The 19,121-nt window shown below is 44.1% G+C and overlaps 1 protein-coding gene across 2 annotated transcripts in view; it reads left to right on the top strand.

The window, feature by feature from the left end:
- The window catches only part of CACNA2D1 (calcium voltage-gated channel auxiliary subunit alpha2delta 1), a 1,913,432-nt gene that overhangs the window by 875,987 nt on the left and 1,018,324 nt on the right, over positions 1 to 19,121 (top strand). For both annotated transcript variants that reach the window (XM_078674178.1, XM_078674177.1), the window contains exon 5: positions 6,570 to 6,614. In XM_078674178.1, coding sequence (XP_078530304.1) covers positions 6,570 to 6,614 — 45 coding nt within the window. The remainder of the gene's footprint in view (positions 1 to 6,569; positions 6,615 to 19,121) is intronic.

Genomic DNA, 19,121 nt, shown 5'->3' with positions numbered 1-19,121 from the left:
TATGGCCAGGGAAGTGGAGCCACGAAGCCCCTCCCTTAAATGCTTTTAAAACCTCCCGCAAGTTGCCTGGAGACCACGCCCCCTTTGCCACCACTCTGCAAATGCATCTCCTGGCGCAGTGGTAGTTGGGCGATGAAGTCCATTTTGATGCAGAGAGTCCAGTATTCCCTTCTGTTACCTCAAGTAAGTCCGAGACAGCGGGACTAAAGTTGACTTCTTTCTCCAACCAGTAGTGCACCACTTTTGCAGAGTGATGGAGAAAGGGGGCATATACTCTGACAACCTTTTAGCAATCCAGCTGTGTGGGCCTTACTGGAGATAACAGGAGGGGTAGATGGCCCCCAAGGACCATCTAGAAACTATCAGACGTCTGCAGAAAGACCCTTGTCCAGGCCCTTGTAATAAGTCGGCTGGAATACTGCAATGGCCTTTTTATATCTGCCAATGAAGATGTGCTTAGCCGACTGCAAGTGGCTCAAAACACCGCGGCAAGACTGGTCCTCAATGCTCCGCCAAAACTCCATCTCACCCACTACTGGTAGAACTCCATTGGTTGCCTATCCGACAGCGAATTAAGTTTAAGATCTGCTGCATCATACATAAAAGTATTTTTGGCACAAGCCCCCAATATCTGACCGAAACATTTATGACCTACATTCCTGAACGCCTTCTGCGCTCTAGCAGCCAACTCCTGTTAAAAACCCCTTCAATCAGGAAGGCTAGGCAGGGTGGTCGAGCACTCTCATACATAGGGCCAACCCTCTGGAATAAACTCCCTTTTACCCCCTCTAACTACCTTTCTTTTAGGAAAATATTGAAGACACATCTATTCTTGGCAGCATAGTCTTTGGCACCTTTAAAAGCTCGGTTTCTGGTACCTATGGTGAACTAAGCGCGGAGATACCCCTTCGGGGGTCGAGTCCTACGCTATATAAGTACCTAAAATAAAATAACAAATACATTGGTTTTAAAATCCAATATATTAATTTTCAACTAGTTGTTTCCACATTTGATAGGTCTGGGAGTGGGTATAAGAGAATGTGGGTACATCTGTGAGTGAATGCATTTGTGTCAGAATGAGCCAGTGAATTGAGTTCTTTTTGTATTTTTTGACAATATTCGCGACTTCATCACAATGTTAGATAGGGACCACACTGAGCATAGTGACACATTCACAAGTATTGCGCATGGAAATGTGTTTTTACTATGCATTTTACAAATACGGAGTCCCACAAAGAGCCCTAAATTCCAGCTGTGGGATCAGAGTACATCTACCTTGACCCCTTCTCTTTCTTTGAATAAATATTTAGAACCTTCGGGACCATGTCTTGATACATAAAATGGCATCTTTCTGCTCAGGTTGCGGCCAGGAAATCACAACACTTCTGTTGGCATGTGCATTCGCAATTCGCAATTGTTATTTTGCACACATTGATTCTAAGCATACTTGCATTTTTAAGGAACCTGCTCTCGCCGACTTTCTAAGCCGTCTCCCAGTCCTTCGCCGGGTTGATAGTGCTCCCGATGTATCTCTTGGAGCATGGGCATTCCAGGCAATAAATAACAAATTCCGACTTGCAATTCAGGAATTTAGTGATTTCTCTTGTGGGTCGTGGGTCGTTAGGTCTCCCCTCATACTTAGATCGCTTTCTACTGTGCTTGCATCCCTTGCAGTGCATGCAAGGAAAGAAGCCTAGAATGGGTTTCATCTTAGATGGTTTCGGGGGGTCCTCAAAATGACTCCTAGTCAGATGGTCACTGAGCGATTGACACCGTCTATAAGTCACAGATGGCTTCGGGGTAGACTATTTTTCATAACTATATCCGTTTTCAGGATATGCCAATTCTTATTGAATATTTGGACCAACTCACTCGATCGCATGTTGTAGCTGGTAATCATCCTCGTCACTACCTCCGACTCAACTTTTTTACTTTTGTTCTTCATGAGGTCCTTTCTATTAATATGGTCTACTCTACTTGCCGCACTTGCTAATAGTGCCTTTGAATAGCCTCTCTCTTGGAATCTAACTACAGCTGCATCCCGCGCCTGGGAGAAATCCTTTGGATCTGAACAGTTTCTCTTCAGGCGAAGCAATTCTCCAAAAGGGATATTTCTTATCATGCATGTGGGATGATGGCTCGCCGCATGTAATACACCACCAGTCCCGCCTCTTCCCAAAGAATGGGCCCGACACATGCGTTGGAACCACACCAGGGGAGTTTTATTGCCACCATCCGGACATCAAAATCCAATAAAAACACCTGGCAGACGCGTTTCGGCGTTTGCCTTCCTCATTGCCAGCATTGTGTTCTTAGGTACGATGGTTCTGTGTGGGGTATGTACTGCTCATTGTACTCCCATTGGAGTCCAGTTGGTCCAATCAGAGGCTCTGCTCTTCATCCTCTGCTGCAGTACTTGCTATGAATGCTGGTAATTGAAGTCCCCACACTGACAAATAGTCCGTACAGGTCTCACTGACCGGGCATGTAGGCGTTTCCCCAACGTGGACTCAAGGTATAGTGACCGGTCCGTGCACTTCGTAATGCCCCAACACTGTCGGCCGTGTGAGTCTCTCCACTCTCCGCTGCGAGAACAAATCCTGGCGGCAATCGTCTCCCGGTGGTGTCCCAGTCAGCTGGAATACGCTGCTCTCTCCCCGGTACCTAAACACAGTCTAGGGCGGGGGGCGCCACTGTGTGCATTCAGCACGCAACACCACAAAGAAATGCGGGCTTCAGTGGAGCACCAGACCGAGAGGCGTGTCGGATTTGCAGCACCGACCGCTGCACACACATCCACCACCAGTCCCGCCTCTTCCTAAAGAACGGGCCCGACACATGCGTTGGAACCACACCAGAGGAGTTTTATATATATATTTGTGTAATTGAAAAAAAGAATTGTTATCATGGCTTCTCAATTTGGCCCCTATTAGGTGTGCCCTTAAATCATTTTAATCATTTCTCCTCCATGGATTTACCATTATTGGGTGTCTCAATATTTCTGGAGTAGAGAAATAAAGGCAATGTTGAGTTTTTCTGTAAAAACGTGAAAATCAGACTTACTGTCCTGAATTTTGCATGCTATTTCACTAGGAGATTTTACCTGCTTGAATCAGGGGAAACTCTGGGTTGAATGCAGCTTATAAACGGTGCTCCTGTTGCAACTTCTGATGAGCCCGTTATTATAATTAACAGGACATTCATAATGCCGGCCTTATTCCTACATTAATATTCCTACTTTAAAAGTTTTACTATTTCCTAAACGTTTAGAAAAACTATTATTGTTCAAAGAATTTTACACGTCGTGAACTACCTGACGTATAGTGTTAATATTTCTCCAATAACTGATTCTATGTCTAAAGTTTCCACAGTGGAAGCTAATCTATGAAAGCAGTGCAATCTGTGGATTAGGCAGAATGCCCTTACATCCTGCATCATGAAGAAACTATTTAATGTGTAATATTGCTTTTAATTGTTAAACTTTGCCCTATTTCTTTCTAGTCTCTTCTTCTAGTATGTCCTTTTATTCAAGTCCTCAATTAAACATCCTTTGTTTGTTCCCTGCACTCAACATACCATCCTATGTCCCTGCCTTCCTCTTTTCCTTCCTAGCATTTATTAATTGGTATTTGTGTAGCTCATATCAAATTACTAAGTTATACATAGGCTGTGGGGTTTTAGGTTTAAACCTATAATAACTGATAAAACCCCACTGAAAGAAAAATAGCCCTCACCGGTGAAAACGTATAAACACTGAAAAAACACCTGCACAACCACAAACTAAATGCCATTCAAAGAAAGGAAAAAGAAAGTGAAAGAGTAATTTTGCTGTTACTGAAGGGGTCAATAAGATGTAACTTTGTTATAGAAGCTAGCAGTAAGAAAGACTGGCTAACATTATTCTGCTTGAGTTTTGTTCTTTAGGGATGCCACTAAAATATTGTTTCTTCTTCCTTTTACTTTTTTTTTAGTTTTATGGCCTTTGGTCTAAAGATGCAGGGTTTAGTTGCATATTTTAGGTCTAGTTACATTCCATACCTGCTTCCTTTCACCCTTAGTTCATGTTCCCTTCTTCCCTTCCTTTCTATCTACACTCCCCAAAGGAGTACTGTGAGACCTGGCACCATTGGCGTGGGTCTCCCCTGCATTTTTTACCTTTGCCTCTTGTGTGTTTGCTGTGTGTTGGTCTTTGTTTTGCTGGTCTAGATGCTATGGGTACTTTGCTACTGTTGTTCAGTGCCAAAGTGCAAGTGGTCCCTTTGTAAATTGACTGTTATGGATTGCTAATTCCATTATTGGGTATTTGATTTACTAGTCAGTCCCTAGTACAGTGCACCGTGTGTGCACGGGGCCTGTAAATCAAATAATGCTGGTGGGCTTGCAGCACTGATTGTGCCACCCACAATACAGCCTGTAAATTTGACTCCGGTCTGCCATTGCAGAGCCTATGTGCAGACTGGAATTGACATGTCAACTTGGCAAGTGCACCCACTTTCCAGGCCCTAACCTTCCCTTTTTTTACAGGTCAGTCACCTCCAAGGTAGGCCCTAGGTATCCCTGTGGGCAGGGTGCAGTGTATGTGAAAGGTAGGACATGCCTCGATGTGTGTGGCATGCCCTGATAGTGAATTACTGCCAATTTCATTCTTCACAATTGCAAGGCTACCTGTTCCCATAGGACAGAATGGGGAGTTTGTTTATAACATCTTATAAACATAACTGTTTATAACATCTTATAAACATAACTGGCCCTGTGAACGAGATGGGAAAATAAAGTTTAGAATGCCTGAACTCAGAATTTTAAAGTGCATCTTTTAGTGAGGTTGATTTTTACATTCTGTGTTTGAAAATACCACTTTTAGAAAGAAGGTATTTTCTTGCCTAACTATCCAGTGTGCCTCTGCTATATTTGTGTATCGCATGTCTGGCTTTTGGATGACAGGGACCTGGAGGGGCAGTGGCTCCAGAAGTCTGATGATTCAGGGCTGGGATGAATAGACCTGGGCTGCATTTAGAGTAGGGGGAGGAGAGTTCCTTACACCTGAACGGGCCTGGTCTGCCTTTAACATTGCTGTCCCCACCTCCTACCAGGTAGCTGCATCAGTGAGAACAGAGCTAGTTTTGGCTGGGTACAGACACTCTCTGCCTTCAGAGAACAAAGGATTTTTGTGTATAACAAGAGGGTGCCAGAACCCAGACTTCTAGATCACTTCTGGGAAATCAAGAGGAATCTTTGCCAAAGTGAAGAGCCGGAGAAGCTGAGGAGGAAAACTGCACCTGTGCTGTTTGCTATCTGGGGTTAACCTGCAGTGACTACTTGATGCCAAGGAAAGGAGAAAAGGAATTTGCTGCTTGCTTTTTCCCCTTGCTTGAACAAAAGGTCTCCAAGGGCTTGAACTGAGCTTTCCCCAGGTTCCACAGGTCTCAAGAACAGCAAAGACCTCACCATGTCTGTGGGCACTGTCTCTGATCGTCTCTGTAGAAGAAAAGGGTAACCAACTCTGTCATTGAGTCCGTCGCAGGATTCTGTGTCCTGAAAGCACTGCTGAGAGCAATGCCTCGCTTCGCAACCCGAGCACCATCTCTCCCTTCAAGGCAAGCCCTGGTCTCACCGACACCATCAACGAGCCGCTGCCTGCACCAAATCATGAGGATATCATCCGCTGCAATGCTCCATTTCACACCGCAACTGTGACCTTTGCCCTGACCGACTCGCACTGACATGCTGGTCGCAACAAGAAAGATACCTTGTATGAGTCTGTTCGACGCTTTAGCTGGACTGTATCGATGCTGTCGGCTGGAATTGTTAGTCTTATTCAGTATCGCGGAAGCCCCAGGAGGAGCTACGGAGTAGGAGGAACTGTGTTTTATTATTTTTCCTGTAATTTAAGTTTATTTTGCACAAATACTATTTTTCAAGAGTATTTTATGTTGGATTTTTATCGTATTTGGTTCTGTTGGTTTAGATAAAGATTTGCTATTTTTCTAAAACTGGTGTGATGTCCATTTGTAGTGGTTTCACAGTATTACTGTATGTGTTCACAAATGCTTTACACACTGCCTCTGAGATAAGCCTGTCTGCTCGTGCCAAGCTACCAAGGGGGTGATCAGGGGTTATTTTAGGAGTGCATCCCCCTTATCCTGACTAGAAGCAAGGGCCCCTACTTGGACCAAGGTACCTACCTCTGCCAATTAGAGACCCCCATTTCTAACAAGGACCTTTGCTGCCTCTCTACATTTCTTCAATTGCACCGTCCTGTTTGTTCATTCATTCCTTGTCATTTATTTTTGCCCTCCACTTTTCAGTCCCTTTTCCCTCTCTTATTTCTGACTATTTTCCCTCTGCAAAATCTCAATTTCCTTCACACCCTTTTTTCTCACTCCTGCCCTTTCTCCTTCCCTCTCATCTTTTCTTCTGTCCTCCATTCCTTCTTTCCTTGCTCCTCTTCCCTTCTTCCTGCTTTGTATTGCTATATCACTATCTTAATCCAACTACTAATTGAATTTCTCTTTACTCTGTTTTTACATATTTTCTTTTCCTTATATAGTTCTGTTTTTATTTCCATGCAGAAAGGTGAAATCGTGTACTACAACGCAAAAGAGGACGTCATAGATGTAAGTGCTACATCCTACGAAACAATAAATGTCAAATGATTTAATGAACATTCTTCATATTGTACATAGGCATTTTCGCTCAGTGTCTGTCAATTACCATATCTGTCTTATGTCTGCCTCTCTATTGTCACCAAACAGCATATTACCATACACTAATTGTGCACACATGTGTTCTCCAGGAAATTATGCTGCTTACATTTTAACCAACCATTTTCCTGAACTAAACATTCAGTAAATATGTTTTTACTAATGTGTGTGGAGGATTACATCAACCCTTTCCAATTTCAGCAACTTTTTTGTCTGTAAGAATATCTTCATGAACCTCCCTCTTTAGGGGAGAGGGGTTGGCCTAACGGCTAAGGTGCTCGACCTCGGACCTGGGGATCTGGGTTCGAGTCTCGGTAACGACACCAAAAACCCCCTGTGATTCTGGGCAAATCACTTAATCTCCCCATGCCTAAAATGAAAGTGTGTCCTCATGTAACGTAACTGGTGCTATGTAAAGCGCTCTGATAACTGATTCAGTTCGGTTCTAGTTCGCGCTATATAAAACTCTGCAAAAAAAACTAAAAACATCAGATATCGTATTTTCCTTTAAAATACATAAAGTTAGAATTATGATTGCCACCCTTATTGTTTGATGAGAAGCAGATATAAAAACCCTTTGAGTATAATTGAACTACAGTTAAAGTCCTCATATTCTCTCATCTGGGTGGCTGAAATGCTTTATTCTAGGACCACTCAGACTCCATACTGACACCCCTGAAGGTCAGCCTACTCATCACAGGATGTCGTATCCAGCTCTTGAGAAAGATGTTCATCTCACCCACTTCTGATGGAAATTCATTGGCTCGCCTTGCCTGCTTACACTATTTTCAAAACCAACTGCATAATTTACATAGACATCACAACGTACACCCCGATGTATGTGTTTAACAACATAACCATCTCTTGTGACTCTTGGTGCACTTCCAGCCAGGTCACCATCAAACTAGAGAAGTATAGGAAAGGAAAATACAGGGCTTCGGGTCTTTCCCCTCTATGCTCACAGCAGATGTAACAACATCCCATATTCATGACGATTGCCCAACCATCCTCCAATTTACGGAAGAGTTCAAGGCACACCTTTTTAAAAACCAGGGTGAGTTTAGGTGCAGAGCCTCTTGGCTGTGTCTTGAGAAAAGCTTCCAGCATATGTGTACCCCAGGACCCATGTGCTGGACAACTGAGTGCGTGATCATGAAGAACATAGGATCAAGTTTCGTATCTGTGGAACAAAGGATGTTTCCCTGCAGTAAAGGGTACACACACTGGTGGAGATGCTTTGGGCATTATTAGAGCTGTGAGGGTGTGGGACACATGGTGGGACAGTAGGACACATAGTGAAACAATAATGGAGTGGAAGGTCAACATAGTACACCAGTACTGAGTAGAACCAGCAGGGGCTGAAAACAATGATCCAAAAAAGGAACGCAGAACAAAGGAACGGCAGAAACAAGGAGAAAGGCTAGCAGCTCATGTATAGAACACTCACAACACCAGCGACACTCTAGATCTGCTCACCTCAAATGTCTGCTTTTCTATCAATGTCTTTAAGGATAGAATTAGCACTGTGCCAGCCGTGCTGAAATAGAATGAGACAAAGTATTTTGCCAATTCAACAGCAAAGTCTTTAAGCATAGGACTAGCACAAAACCGGGTTGTTTAGTGATAGGTAATTTTGATGTCTCCTCAATACATTTTGGGCCCTTGCCTCTCGTGGGTAATTGACTCACCCATGCAAGTGAGGTATCATTTTTATTGGAAGACCTGGGGGAATGCTGGGAGGTAGGACATTTGTGGATCCACTTACATTCCAGAACTTTCCCACACAGAAATTTGAGAAAAAAGTGTTTTTTTCAGCCAAAAGGTTTTCCGGCGAGTCTGGGTAGGAAAACGTTGGGGGACCCATGCAAGCCATAGCTCGCTGTACCCCCCGGGGTGTCTAGTTTTCAGAAATGTGTGAGTTTGGTACTTTTCCAAGATGGCCGTTGAGCCCAGGGCCAAAAACCCAGGTGACCCCCCTTGCAAACCAGGTTGTTTTGTGATAGTTAATTTTGATGTCTCCTCAATAAGTTTTGGGCCCTTGCCTGTCGCGGGTATTTGATCCACCCACAAGTGTGAGGTATCATTTTTATCAGGAGACCGGGTAGAATGCAAGGTGGTAGGAAATTTGTGGATCCGCATAGATTCCAGAACTTTCCCACACGGAAATGTGAGAAGAAATGTACTTTTTCAACAAAATTTGAGGTTTCCAGGGGATAATGGGTAGGGAAATGTTGGGGGACCCACGCAAGCCATACCTTGGGTATCTAGTTTTCAGAAATGTGTGGGTTTGGTAGGTTTCTCTAGATGGCCACCGAGTCCACGGCCAAAAACTCAAGGGACCCCCCTTGCAAAACCAGGCTGTTTTGTGATAGGTAATTTTGATGCTGCATCAAAAGGTTTTGGGCCCTTTCCTGTTGCGGGTACTTCACCCACCCCCGCGAGTGAGGTACCATTTTTATTGGGAGACCTGGGGGAATGCTGGGTGGTAGGAAATGTGTGCATCCACACAGATTACAGAACTTTCCACACAGAAATTTGAGAAAAAAGTAATTTTTCCAGCCATATGAGGTTTGCAGGGGATTCTGGGTAGGGAAACTTTGGGAGAACCATGCAAACCATACCTTGATGGACTCCCACGAGTATCTAGTTTTCACAAATGTGTGGGTTTGCTAGATTTCCCAAGATGGCTTCAGAGCCGGAGGCCAAAAACACAGGTGACTCCCTTTGCAAAACCAGGTTGTTTTGTGATAGGTCATTTTGATGTCTCCTCAATAAGTTTTGAGCCCTTGCCCATCGCGGGCACTTGGGGCACCCACATGAGTGAGGTATCATTTTTATCAGGAGACCTGGGGGAATGCTGGATGGTAGGAAATTTGTGAATCTACATAGATTCCAGAACTTTCCATCCCAGAAATGTAATGAACATGTTTTTGTTTTTACAGAGTTTGAGGTTTGCAAGGGATTCTGGGTAACAAAACCTGGTGAGAGCCAGACAAGTCACCCCATCCTGGATTCCCCTGGGTGTCCAACTTTCAAAAAATGTATAGGTTTGCTAGGTTACCCTAGGTGCCAGCAGAGCTAGGGTTTAAAATCTACAGCTTGGTACTTTGCAAAAAAAGTGTCCGTTTTCACTGTGAAAATGTGATGTGTCTACGTTTTGTTTTGGACCGTTTCCTGTCGCGGGCACTAGGCCTACCCACACAAGTAAGGTACCATTTTTGGGGAATTCGGGGTGTGTAGAATTTTGTGGATCCACTCAGATTCCAGAACTTTCCACCACAGAAATGAGAAAAATGCGCTTTTTGTTTACAAAGTTTGAGGTTTGCAAGGGATTCTGGGTAACAGAACTGGGTGAGAGTCGGACAAGTCACCCCATCCTGGATTCCCCTGGGTGTCTTGTTTTAAAAAATATATAGGTTTGCTATATTTCCCTAGGTGCCAGCTGCGCTAGGACCCAAAATCCACAGGTCGGCACCACACAAGTAAGGTACCATTTTTGGGGAATACTGGGTGTGTAGAATTTTGTGGATCCACTCAGATTTCAGAACTTTCCACCAAGAAATGAGAATTTTTTTTTTTTTTTTACAAAGTTTGAGGTTTGCAATGGATTCTGCGTAATGGAACCTGGTGAGAGCCAGACAAGTCACCCCATCCTGGATTCCCCTGGGTGTCGTGTTTTAAAAAATGTATAGGTTTGCTATATTTCCCTCGGTGCCGGCTGCGCTAGGACCCAAAATCCTGAAAGAAACTTTGTGCCTAGTGGGCTTTATGCCACCCTGGAGAGGGGGGAAATCGAGGGTTTGGCACACCAATCATTGTTAAGGAAACAACCTAACATTTGCAGTAGCACAAATTCAAAACTGTTTGGTAGTATATTTGTCTAAAAGACAGTTTCCTCCTGATTATCTTCAGAATTATGTTGGAACATGCAATGCTTTACGTACCTCCCACTCCTATCCTAAGGAAACATTCGACAGTGTTTTATGTATGTTCGTCAGGATGGTTCTTGGTCACTCAATAGTAAGTAGGCTTAAGAAAAAGTAAATGAGCAATGTTTAGTCTGTCGACTCTAGCCAAAACAAGAGAAAACTTCGCAAAGAATCATGCAAGGGAAATTGCCACACGCAATCACTCCCCCAGTAAATGTTTGAACCGAACACAACCGCCGTTCTGCAAGCAGCCGCATGCATTTAGAAACAAAACATGTCAGGGATTAGGATACCTGTTGGTATATGTTGCTCGTGTATTGAAGCCCAACGAGGCTTACTGCCAATAAGGGCTTTATGGCTGGCAGTTTAGTCACACTCGATTAAGCAGCCTTGTTTTAGATGCTGCAGCAATTTAACCATGGCTTGTCATCACAGAGCAGCAGAGAAGAACACTGGCAGAAAATAGAAGAGAAAGAAAGCAGATGTGCTTACTTGACATAAATGAGACAGCCATGTGTTTTTCTTATTACCTGAGTGCTGCCCTTTTTAACATCTAGTCTAACCTTAAGCCCGAGCAGCCATGACTGGCTGATACCTTCCAGCAGCCCTTTTTCACTTATTCATTAGACCCTAATTGGGTGCAGTCAGACAAATTGTCTGGCGGAGTCTGTGTTCCTAATTGACACTGGTGATTTATTAGCGGAGAGGATTTCCTCCACATGCGCTTGTATTGGAAATCAGCCATGACTGATGGAGCAAGGCTGCTCGTACAGGCTCTAATCATCCGCTAATGGTTAAAGGGACACAGCCAGTGGATTCATTCCCATCCTGAATGCAATGTGTTCCCTTCCAGAAGCTGGCATTTAGCACTGCAGGATGACATTGTAAGGTGGAAGTGCTCAGAAAAGAACCTACAATATGTGTCTGGCCAGTTCTGCTAAAAAGGTGTTTGTTTAGCAGCGTTGTAAAATGTATTTATTTCTGCCTTAGATGATACCATCCCCCATGCATTGGGTTATTGTGCATGTGAACTGCGGTCCGTTTCGCCCACTAATTATTGGACTGTGATGCATTAGGCGAGCGTTTGTCCACGTAAAAATCCATACAGGGTTCAGGAAAACTTGTCTGAATACCCAAAAGTCCAGGAGCAGGATGCACGCCCTCGGCTGAAATCATTAATCAGAATAGATTGCCTGATATAGGCGGCCTCGGAGAGCTGTTCTTCATTGCTGGTACCCAATTGTTTCAATGGATGGTTAAGTCACGCTATGCTGTGTTACTCATCTTTTCTCGAGCACATATATACAAGATTCAAACACAAGATCAGCTTCTCAACATCTCTGCATTTTCGCTGTGGAAGAAGAACAGTAAATTCTGAAATGATTGCCAGGTCGAAATTAAATAGACCTCTTTTCAAAGTGGGACGTGCCTTACCAGTTCAAATGCAAATAATTGTGTGGGTCCTGGAATATTCTTTAAAAAAAAGTGTTTTCCAGCTGCTATATAGTGTTAGAAACTGTTGCAAGCTTGTTTGTTCAAACATAGAGAATTGTCCCTCTCATAATCTTTTTCTTTAGAGAACAAGTGCCTGCAGAATTAATAGGTCTGCCTTGCATTTCATTTATAAATCAGAAATCTTGGATTAGCCAAAGTTGCCGCGGGAAGTTAATTTGTACTTCAGCAGTGCTCAGCAATACGAGCATGGGAGCTGCTCGGTTTACTAAATCCCATCAGCAGCTTAGCCACAGAATTTGGGTGCTTCTCTGGGCTGATACGAGATGTGATTGAGGACGTCTCAAGCCAGTGACTGAAGTGGGTTTAGCACGGCTATCCAATGGCTTGAAAGGGGCTGGCCCAGAGAGCACTTTCTGTATTAAACCTAAACATTTACATACTGAAATTTATATTTTATGTTAATTATTATTTCATCTTAAAGTGAATAGTAAGCATACGAAGATTGTAGCAATGCATGAGTCCCAATTCAGTGGCACATAACATATTCCATAAATGGCTACCTGGAGGAAGAGGACGCAGTCTTTGATCTTCATTAGAAATGTGGAACAAGTTATTGACTTTTGCACAAATCGGCTTGTATGATGTTGATGGTTGCGTAGTCTCGCAAAACCCTTGGGGACTTTGAGGAATGCAGTTCAACACTTCTCTGAAAGTGTGTCTTGCAGTGTCGTTTTCTAGGTTTCCAAGGCATTGTTCGTGATAACCATAATTGTTCTGCATGATGCAGAAATGTTTAAATCAGCCCTGCACTGTCAGAAGACATGAGGATGTGCTCTCATGGTGGCTTGGTCATGGTGCCCCCTCCCCATACTTGAAAGTAGCCACCAAGCTTGCAGACACTGGGAAAATGGCAGAGCGACAGAATGACCCTTCATCGCTTGTGAAATTCAACAGGGCCTACCTGAGAGCCCGGCTCAAAATTTCACAGTCTAGCCGCGTTCTCAGATCCAATAACCTTCGCCTTCTCACATCCGCCCCGCTTTCGTCACACCAGAATGGGCGGCAGAGCATTTGTGGTGATCGCCGCCAAAACCTGGAATATTTCCATTGCGACTAATTCAGAGCCTATTTTCCGCTCAGACCTTAAGACCTGGCTCTTCTCCAGTGCCTAAATCACCACTGAGCCTACTCTCCTCACTCGCCTGTTCAAAGCGCCGGGACACCCCCGTTGGAGGTAGCTGTGCGCTATACAAGCTCCTAAAATAAATAAATAAATAAGTTTAGAACATTGAAAAGGTCTTTGAGGAATCGTATATAGAGCTGAGCTACCTGCAAACATATTGAAACCATTGGACATGTATTATTTTCTAGATATGGCAGGGCTGACAACATACATATACGTTATTTCTCTAGGAAAGGGCCACAGATATCATGACAGCCATACACATAATTATTAATGTTTAAGTTAGGGTAGAGATACCACATAATGGCAATGTATATTCATCCTCGGCTATGCATATTAAAAGGGCACTGTTAGAAATGGGGATCTTTAGTTGGCATAGGTAGGTACCTTTTTCCAAACAGGGACCCTTGCTTCTAGTTAGGGTAAGCAGGATACACACTTTAGATAACCCCTGCACAACCCCTGGGTTGCTTGGCACGAGCAGACAGGCTTATTCCAAAGACAACGTGTAAAGTATTTGTACTCAAAACGCACAGTAATACAGTGATGACACCACAAATGGACACCACACCAGTATAAAACAAGCATTTACAATGCAATAGGTCTCGCATTTACGCGAGTTTGAGCTATTGGTATTGTAAATGACAATGCCTTTTGTTTACGTTTCGTTTTTTAAAACATAAATAAAAGGCATTGTCATTTACAATGCCAATAGCTTAAACTCTCACAAAAGCGAGACCTATTGCATTGCAAATGCATGTTTTAGATTGCTGAGTCCCCAGCAGTTTGCCCAATGATAAAGTTTTGTAAAAACCAAGACAAAACTAAACTAGCATTGACAAACCCAAAAGTGTCAGCCAACACATACCTAAAGCCCTTCCCAATGCTTGTGAAGACAATCACGCCTGCCCGCCCCTTTGATATAATCTTGAGTTCGCTCAAAGTGGACAATGCCTGTATGACCATAAATTGCCAGAGGGAATGGATAGGCACTTTCTATAGCCCAATCCTTAGCATTTCCGTGCTCCGTATAATGGTTTCCCATACCATATAATTTCATTTTTTATGGAATGACAACTTCATGCCACAGAGGAGGCCCATGACCTGTGGCTATTGAAAACTGCCTCTGTTGATAAAGAAACTACCATTTTAGTGTGTAGTAGAGAGTGTGTAGTAGAGAGTGTGTAGTAGAGATTGTGTAGTAGAGTGTAGTAGAAAGTAGTGAGTGTGTAGTAGAGTGAGTAGTAGAGAGTGAGTAGTAGAGAGTAGTAGAGAGCGTGTAGTAGTGAGTGTGTAGTAGAGAGTCTGTAGTAGAGAGTAGTAGAGAGAGTGTAGTAGAGAGTGAGTAGTAGAGAGTGAGTAGTAGAGTAGTAGAGAGTGTGTAGTAGAGTGTGTAGTAGAGTGTGTAGTAGAGAGTAGTAGAGTGAGTAGTATAGAAGCAGAGAGTGTGTAGCAGAGAGTGTGTAGCAGAAAGTGTGTAGTAGAGAGTGTGTAGTAGTGTGTAGTCGAGATTAGAGAGTGTGTAGTAGAGTGTGTAGTAGAGAGTGTAGTCAAGAGTGTGTAGTAGAGAGTAGTAGAGAGTAGTAGAGAGTGAGTAGTAGAGTAGTAGAGAGAGTGTAGTAGAGTGTGTAGTACAGAGTGTGTAGTAGAGTAGTAGAGAGTGAGTAGTAGAGTAGTAGAGTGTGTATAGTACAGAGTGTGTAGTAGAGTGTAGCAGAGTGTGTAGGAGAGTGAGTAGTAGAGTGTGTACTAGAGTAGTAGAGAGTGTGTAGTAGAAAGTGTGTAGTAGAGAGTGTGTAGTAGAGCATAGTAGAGAGTGTGTAGTAGAGAGTGTGTAGTAGAGTGAGTAGTAGAGATTAGTAGAGTGAGTAGTAGAGTGAGTAGAGATTAGTAGAGTGAGTAGTAGAGTGAGTAGTAGAGAGTAGTAGAGAGTGAGTAGTAGAGAATGAGCAGTACAGAGAGAGTCATAGTAGAGTGAGTAGTAGAGTGAGTAGTAGAGTAGTAGAGAGTGTGTAGTAGCGATTGTGTAGTAGAGTGTGTAGTAGAGAGTAGTAGAGTGAGTAGTAGAGAGTGAGTAGTAGAGTGAGTAGTAGAGAGTGTGTAGTAGAGAGTGTGTATTAGAGTTGTAGAGTGTGTAGTAGAGAGTGTGTAGTAGAGTGAGTAGTAGAGAGTGAGTAGTAGAGTGAGTAGTAGAGAGTGAGTATTAGAGTAGTAGAGCATGTGTAGTAGAGAGTGGTAGAGTGAGTAGTAGAGTGAGTGGTAGAGTGAGTAGTAGAGAGTGAGTAGTAGAGAGTGAGTAGTAGAGCGAGTAGTAGAGAGTGAGTAGTAGAGTGAGTAGTAGTGTAGTAGAGAGTGTGTAGTAGAGAGTAGCAGAGTGAGTAGTGGTGATTAGTAGAGTGACTAGTAGAGTGAGTAGTAGAGTAGTAGAGAGTGTGTAGTAGAGAGTGTGCAGTAGAGAGTAGTAGAGAGTAGTAGAGAGTAGTAGAGTGAGTAGTAGAGTGAGTAGTAGAAAGTGAGTAGTAGAGTGAGTAGTAGAGAGTGAGAAGTAGAGAGTGAGTAGTAGAGTGAGTAGTAGTGTCGTAGCGAGAGTGTAGTAGAGAGTGTGAAGTAGAGTGTGTAGTAGAGAGTGGTAGAGTGAGTAGTAGAGTATTATTGAGTGTGTAGTAGAGTGTGTGGTAGAGAGTGAGTAGTAGAGTGAGTAATAGAGTGAGTAGTAGATAGAGTAGTAGAGTGTGTACTAGAGAGTGTGTAGTAGAGTGTGTAGTAGAGAGTGTTTAGCATTGTGTAATTTATTCTCACATGTGAGGACTAGTTATAGCTGAACAGCACCTAACGTAGTGACTCAACCATACGAAGTGCTAAAGCAGGAGGTCTGAGTGGTAACGAGATGCAAGCAGGGCAAAATGTATGTATTCTGACAGTTGTCATGCGAGACGCGATTCACAAGACTGTGGTAGTGTGTTTTTGCTGCAGTTTTACATAGCGCAAACTCGACCTGAGGGTATCGGGGCGCTTTACACGAGAACCAGTTACTTTGCACGTGAAAGTTTGTAAAAATGATGTGACCTGTGGAAGCGACCCTGCTGCTCCCATATTTGTTAGGGCCTGGGACCACTTTTGGGCACAGTGTTTCTGCACAGTGGTCGCCTTTGCAGTGAGGTAGAGACCTGTTAGCCTTGTGCTCTCTGTGGGTGACTACTGCTTGCCGGGCAGTCCCCTTTTAAAGATTGCTGGGTGGCTCAGTGAGCTAAATGTTGCTGCTAATTATTGGCACAGGCTCGTGGCGCTTTCATACCAAGCCTGTTGACTAACCACAGACCGCAAATGATGAGCAAGCAATGCCCACAACTAATGGCCTTAAGAGTGCCTTACTAAAGCGTGCCCATAATAAGAGCGTTATGGGTTATAGTCCAATGTTTCTAAGCGCTATTAAAATTCCAGTAACATAATTAAGGCTACAACTCCCAGAATGCATGAAGGTAGTTCAGGAACACGCCTCTTTTCTGTCCTACAATTATCTTATGAGAACACACTGGTTCTGGAACTCCTTGCTGCAGCTGCATAGCACCCTTTCTGTCTGCACAGGAGTGTCTGTCAATAAGATCTACGAAGCTTGACTTACATGAGCTAACGTGTACCATTGCTCCACAAGTACCCAGCTTCCCGTGCCTGATGCTTTAAGTGCGCTTTTGCCTCAAATGCAACCATCCTCCACATGTGCCAATAGCTATGGATAAACACTTATAAGGTCCCAAAGGCAAGATCGATTGGCTACACCAATGCTTGTTTTCCCTGGAATCGCATGCCCAACTATGGTATATTAACCACTGACCCGTAATGTATGCCCCGACTGCCTGCCTATGGTCTAGACTAGCAAACAGGCCTGCAGCTTTCAGTCCTGCAATCAACGAGTGTACCACCCCAGCTATTACTAATTTCACGGAATTAAAAGATGAACTGACCACAGTGATTCAAACCCGTGAATAGCTGTTGCACAAAGGCCTCGGCAGCTGGTGCTCAACCCGCGGAGCTAACCAGGGCTTTCAAAAACTAAAAACACGGGCATCTTCCACTATTCTTGCACTATATGGCGAGCTGGATTTTAAGTAGCCCAGATCCTATGTAATATTGCTTTGTGACGATAACCAATGAAAGGACCCAAATCTGTCCATACACAGGAGCTTAGAGGGCACTGCAATATGTTGGGCCATTGACTGGCACAAGACAGGCGACACGTACTGCCGGTTGTTCAAAGACACCCGGTTCTAATTCTAGCACCGCATTCCCTACACCAGTACCCACCGGAATAAAATGATGTGAAAACAGTGAAGAGATGCCCTGGCATGATTGTTTACACAGTGGTAAGAGCATCCATTGGTGTGCCATCCTCAGTTCAACAGCCAAAGAAAAGAACCCACGTGACCTGCAGCCCAGGAATTCGAACAGGGGGCTCTGAAGGGGGCCATTCACTCGACAGGGGAATGGGCAGGTTGTGTCTGTGGGAAAATGCAGCTATGTAGCGTGCCTTTATGAACCATATCCTAACCGCTACTGCCTACAAAGAAATGGCTCCGGCACTGTTTATATGGCTCCAACTGCGGTGTTAAATTCATGTCCAGATTAGCAAGCCTGATAAGGTACACAACACAAACGGGGGCACAAACACGGTCCATGTGCCGTCAATCTCTCCTCTCTCCCATTCGGCATTTTAAAAGGTGGCACGACGGCCGCTGTGCATCCAAGGGGCTAAACATTCTACAAAATGTAATGTAAATGTAAATGTATGTGTTTTGTAAAGCACACTGCTGCCCTGAGTCGTCGTGGCGCTGTAGACCGCTGGAGAACCCGTCCTGGCTATCCCTGTGAGATGGTCCCTACTGGGTATCTCCAAGGAGAAACCAGGCATCCCCGGCGAATGTGGGGGGCCGTTGTAGAGATGAGGCAAGCTAATGCCCAGAGTTGCTGAGTGTGATCCCTGGTTAGAGTAGGCACCGAGGCGAGAATTATCGAGTACGCTGATCCTGGTCCACGACCCTGCCGCGTCGGGAATTGAACCCTGGTCCCTGGCCGTTCTCTGCTTCCGGGTCAGCCGCCTCTAACCAGTGAGCCACACCACTCTACTCCACAAAGATGGGGGAATGTATTTAATTCCATTACTTTGAGTTCACGCCCCCTTGTTCTGATCATTACACCCACCCCCTTCATTACTGGAAAGGACTGTAGAGGGAGGCGGACAAATGAGCCTGTGAGAGTTTGGTATTCCAGGTGGAAGCGGTCCTTTATGATGCGTTAGGGCAGTGGCATGCTTTTAGACTGGTGGGCTGGAGGGGGGGTCATAACTCATATGTAGTGAGAGGAACAAGGACAGAGAGTTATAGAATGGAATGCTCTGCATTCGCGCGCTCATGGAGGTGTACATGTTCCTCAACCAAAAGGCACATATTCTATCATCCTAATAAGGATGAAAGTTTGAACCAGCTCACTTGGATTCAACCCAGACAACAAACTCTGCCAACTATTCCAGCACCTACACTTCCGGATGATTAAAGCCACACAATCTCCAAATAAAGGCGAGAAAAAAAATCTTGAGTTCATGCAATCTCTACTCTGATTTTTTTTAAGACAGAAAATAGTATGAAATCCCCAGCTATGGTGCTAGCCATTTGCATTTGAAGGAGTAGAAGGTATCGGGGTTAAATGCTGCCCAGAGCTACATGTCACCTAATAGGGGCCTAAAGCAGCCCCCTTCTCCACAGTATACAATGATTACATACATAAATACAATGGCGTGGATTGCTCGCATACTGGCTTTTACAAGGATTCAAAGATGTACCCATGCTGCTCTTTGCATGA

This window comes from Lissotriton helveticus, chromosome 1_1 (assembly GCF_964261635.1).
Source record: "Lissotriton helveticus chromosome 1_1, aLisHel1.1, whole genome shotgun sequence".
In the NCBI taxonomy this organism is placed as follows: Eukaryota; Metazoa; Chordata; class Amphibia; order Caudata; family Salamandridae; genus Lissotriton; species Lissotriton helveticus.
The sequence above is the reverse complement of the archived record's forward strand: the minus strand, read 5'-3'. Positions and strand labels throughout refer to the sequence as shown.